Genomic DNA, 4,533 nt, shown 5'->3' on the forward strand with positions numbered 1-4,533 from the left:
CCTCCCTGCGACCCTTCCATAAGGGGATGTCCAGTTTCCTACAGATGGGCTTTGGGTCCCCACTCCGCACTCCCCTCATTCACAATGATATGATTAAAAGTTCATTTTTTAAAGCCCATTTTGTTAGTCTTTTCTCTTAATTGGTAATCAGTCCATTTACATTGTGTTTTTTTGATAAATATGTGTTTTATGGCATCACTTTGTTGTACGTTTTTCAGTGTTTTACTGGTTTCAATGTTCATGATCTTTTTTTGTAGTGTGTTCCTTTTATTTGTTGTTTGTCTTACCTACAAAACCTCTTTCCCTTTTTAATTTTTATCTTATTGCTTGTAGAGCTTATGATTTCTTTTTTTAAATCCTTTCATTGGGTGCTTATACAGCTCTTATCACAATCCATACATATATCCGTTGTGTCAAACACATTTTTACATTTGTTGCCATCATCATTTTCAAATATTTTCTTTCTACTTGATCCCTTGGTATCAGCTCCTCATTTTTTTTTAACTTATATGATTGTCATCTTGTTTGTTTTGCTGAGGTTTTAATTTTTTCTTTGAGGTTGTTTGCTTTTTGTGATTTTCTTTTCAAATTCAAGCATTTGTTGTATTTTGTGAACAGTTCAATATCTTCTCCATTTAAGTATTCACTCTCTACTATGTTTTCTCTGCTTTATTGTTATTTTTCTTCATTGTGGAATGTTAGTTATCATTTCTTGTTTTAATTCATTTAGTTCTGTTTCACTTTGAGCATTACTTGAGTAGTATGCTTACTTCATAATAATTTCTGCTGGTATTTTTAAGTTGCTTTCTGTTGTTACAGATTCTGTACCCATAGAATTCTTTTTAGTATTCTTTGTAACAGTGGTCACATTTTTGTTAATTCCTCTAGTTCTTCCTTATGTGTAAATTATGTTTCTTTCTCCCTTATATTTTAGGGATAATTTTTCTGGATGTAAGATTCTTGGTTAGCAGTATTGTTTTTAGAATTTTGAATATATCATTGCATTGCCTTCATGCTTGAATTTCTACCTGGTTTTAATAGAAAAATCTGAACGTATTCTAATTGGTTATCCTTTATATATGATTGTGCTTTTTTGCAGTGCTGCTCTCAGGATTGTTTACATCTCTTTAATATTGGAGAGTTTGATTATTATGTGGTGTGGTGATTTCCTTTGGGATCTATTCTGTTCAGAGGTCTTTGGACTTCCTGAATAGTTATTTTATGTTGTCATGATAGTAGGGAATTTCAGTACCTCATCAACTATTTTCTCTGTAGTTAACATTTGTTCTTTCTGTGCTGGGATATTTATCAGGCATGGGTTGTTTCTTAAGCTTTTCTGGTCATTTTTATATTCTTATCTTCTTGAATTTTGGTCTTGAGATATTCATAATCAAGATCACCAATTCTTTTTTTAAAATCATTTTATTGGGGGCTTGTACAATGCTTATCACAATCCATACATATATCCATTGTGTCAAGCACATTTGTACATTTGTTGCCATCATCATTCTCAAAACATTTGCTTTCCACCTGAGCCCCAGGTATCAGTTCCTCATTTTATCCCCTTCATCTCTGCCATCCCCTCCCTCATGAGCCCTTGATAATTTATAAATTATTATTCTTTTATCATGCCTTACACTGTCTGATGTCTCCCTTCACCCACTTTCTGTTGTCCATCCCCCAGGGAGGAGGTCATATGTAGATCCTTGTAATCAGTTTCCCCTTTCTACACCACCTTCCCTCCACCCCCCTGGTATCGCCACTCTCACCACTGGTCCTGAAGGGATGATCTGTCCTGGATTTCTTGTTTCCATTTCCTATCTGTACCAGTGTACATCCTCTGGTCCAGCCATATTTGTAAAGTAGCATTGGGATCATGATAGTGATGGAGGGGGGAGCATTTAGGAACTAGAGGAAAGTTGTATATTTCATCGTTGTTACATTGCACCCTGACTGGCTCATCTCCTCCCTATGACCCTTCTATAAGGGGATGTCCAGTTTCCTGCAGATGGACTTTGCGTCCCCAATCTGCACTCCCCCTCATTCAAAATTATATGGTGTTTTGTTCTTTGATGCCTGATAACAATCCCTTCGACACCTCATGATCACACAGGCTGGTGTGCTTCCTCCATGTGGGCTTTGTTGCTTTTGAACTAGATGGCCGCTTGTTTGCCTTCAAGCCTTTAAGACCTCAGATGCTGTATCTTTTGATACCCAGGCACCATCAGCTTTCTTCACCACGTTTGCTTATGCTCACATTTGTCTTCAGCAATTGTGTCAGGAAGGTGAGCATCATGGAATGCCAATTTAATAGAACAAAGTGTTCTTGCATTGAGTGGAGGCCCAATGTCCATCTGCTACCTTAATACTTAACATATAAATATATGCACATAGATCTATTCCCCCATCATCAAATATAAGTATATTTACATATGTACATGCCTGCATTTAGACTGCTATAAATGCGCTTTGCCTCCTAGTTCTTTCCTCTATTTCCTTTTACTTTCCTCTTGTCCCACTAGCATGCTCAGCCTTCATTTGGGTTTCAGTAATTCCTGTAGGTTACATTGCCCTTGATCAAGCCCTACCAGGTCTCTTACATGTAAGGTGACCAGATTTAAAGTGGGACGCCATTGACGGGGGTGGGGAGGTGTTCTTGATTAAAAATTTGGTCTATATGGAACAAATAGACCGTTCCCTAGCTTGTCGTGCATTCTTTCAAAAAATCGAGACCTTTTGTAAAACGCCAAAAATCGGGACTGTCCCGCCAAAAGTGGGACATCTGGCGACCTTATACATGAGCCTTGCCATTGATTTTAGATTTTTTTTTTTTTAAAGAACCATGGTTTTATTGTCCATGTGAATGACAAAAAGCGGTATGAGGAAAATGTGACAAGTTAAGCTTGAGGGCAGTTCTCACAGCAATACATATAATGGGCAGTAAATAGAAGAGTAACATCTTTATACAATAAACTGTTAGAAATGAGCAGTTTGTAAAGTTGTGCGTGTCTGCAACACCGGGTACTTGGAATTAACTTCCAGTATCAAGACAGGACCTAGCAGTGTCAAGGTCAATTGTGACACTAAATCAGAGTGGAATTGCCCCATAGGGTTTCTAAGGCTATAAAGCTGTAGGGGGCGCACTTACTGCCACAGCATTCTCCGTGTAACGGTAGGTGTGCACCACTCATCTTCCATAGGGCTTGTGTAACTGCTGCATCATGCATTTGTTAATTTGCATTAAAAAACCCAGAGTAATAAATGGTGGAAGCATTTAAAATCAGTCAAGCAAATGCTGTTTCAGTGATACAAAACATAGTTCACCTTAAACTATTAAAAATATATATATGCAGTTTGTTTTTCCTTGACCTTGCAAAGTTCTGCTTTTCAGAAACCTAAGAAAAATGGATGCCTTCGGCATTGAATCCATGTAGCAATCTAATGAAGTCATCTATGTCCATGGAACGGGCCCGTTTGTCACTAAAGCCTGTGTTGGTTAGGACTTGCTGTATTTTATCTGCTATGCTGAAATCCTCTGGTATTATAGCGTTATGGATCGAACAGTGGATTCTGTAGTTTTTCTCCAGCAGCTGTTGTACAGCACTTGACTTAAATGCAGCAGACAGGGTCTTGTTTTTCCTAACGAAGGTGATTCTTACAAGCCCATCCCATTCCTGAAAATTGATAGGCGGTGGCGGATTCTTAGGTTCTATCCTTACGACACTAGATTCTACCTTGGGTGGTGGTCTGAAGTTGTTTTTCCCAACTTTCATTAGATGGTCTACCCGTGCTAACAGCTGTGTATTGATGGACAGTCTGCAGTACAGCTTATCTCCAGGTTTTGCAACCAGCCGGAGCGCAAATTCCCTTTGAAACATGAGTATCGCACATCTAAAGAAAGGCCTGTGCAGCAACAGCTTGAAGACAAAAGGAGACGATATCTGATAAGGCAAATTTGCCACACAGGCATCAAAGAACGGCAAGTCTGCTTTCAACACATCACCCACCAGGACTTGAAGTTTGCTGGCTATGGGAGTGCCCTGCACTCTTTTGTGAAGCTCAGCTACTAGCCTGGGGTCAAGTTCACAGGCAACTACCTTTTTTGCCTTTTCTAGCAACTTTACAGTCATGTTGCCAGTTCCAGGTCCAACTTCCAGGACAACATCGGTCGGTCTCAAGGCAGCCTTGTCGATAATGCTGTTAACAATGAGAGGATTTTTCAAAATGTGCTGCCCAATCCCCTTGTTGAACATGAGTCCTCCGGCGCTCTTCAGTTCCCGGCGCTGTTCCTGCCGCTCGCGGCGCCGGCCGCTCGCGCCCGACTTGGTTTTCGGCATCTCTGCGGAGAACGAAAGGCCGGGCCCCGAGTCACAGGACCACCAGCGACTCTCCGTCCCCGCCGTGCGCTACACTCCCGGACACGAGGGCGAACGCCCGCCCCTACGCTCGCCCCACGCTCCGCCCCCAGGCAAGAGGGCCGCCCTTGGAGCCCAGTGGCTGCCGGGAATTGTAGTCTCGAACTGGAGACAGGAA

The 4,533-nt window shown here is 40.9% G+C and overlaps 1 protein-coding gene across 2 annotated transcripts; it reads right to left on the minus strand.

Moving 5' to 3' along the window:
- Nucleotides 1-2,831: 2,831 nt before the first annotated feature.
- LOC101652884 (probable dimethyladenosine transferase) lies at nucleotides 2,832-4,386 on the minus strand. Of its 2 annotated transcripts, XM_045291512.1 has the most exons (2): nucleotides 4,259-4,342; nucleotides 2,832-4,184 (listed from the first exon to the last, which is right to left on the minus strand). In XM_045291512.1, exon 2 carries the CDS (start codon nucleotides 4,128-4,130, stop codon nucleotides 3,396-3,398), a length of 735 nt encoding a protein of 244 aa, XP_045147447.1. In that variant the 5' UTR covers nucleotides 4,131-4,184; nucleotides 4,259-4,342; the 3' UTR covers nucleotides 2,832-3,395. The 2 variants fall into 2 exon arrangements, with proteins under 2 accessions (XP_045147447.1, XP_004714352.1); XM_004714295.2 differs by having other exon boundaries at nucleotides 2,832-4,386.
- Nucleotides 4,387-4,533: the final 147 nt, after the last annotated feature.

This window comes from Echinops telfairi, unplaced genomic scaffold (assembly GCF_000313985.2).
Source record: "Echinops telfairi isolate 266 unplaced genomic scaffold, ASM31398v2 ScPeMD7_70;HRSCAF=299, whole genome shotgun sequence".
In the NCBI taxonomy this organism is placed as follows: domain Eukaryota; kingdom Metazoa; phylum Chordata; class Mammalia; order Afrosoricida; family Tenrecidae; genus Echinops; species Echinops telfairi.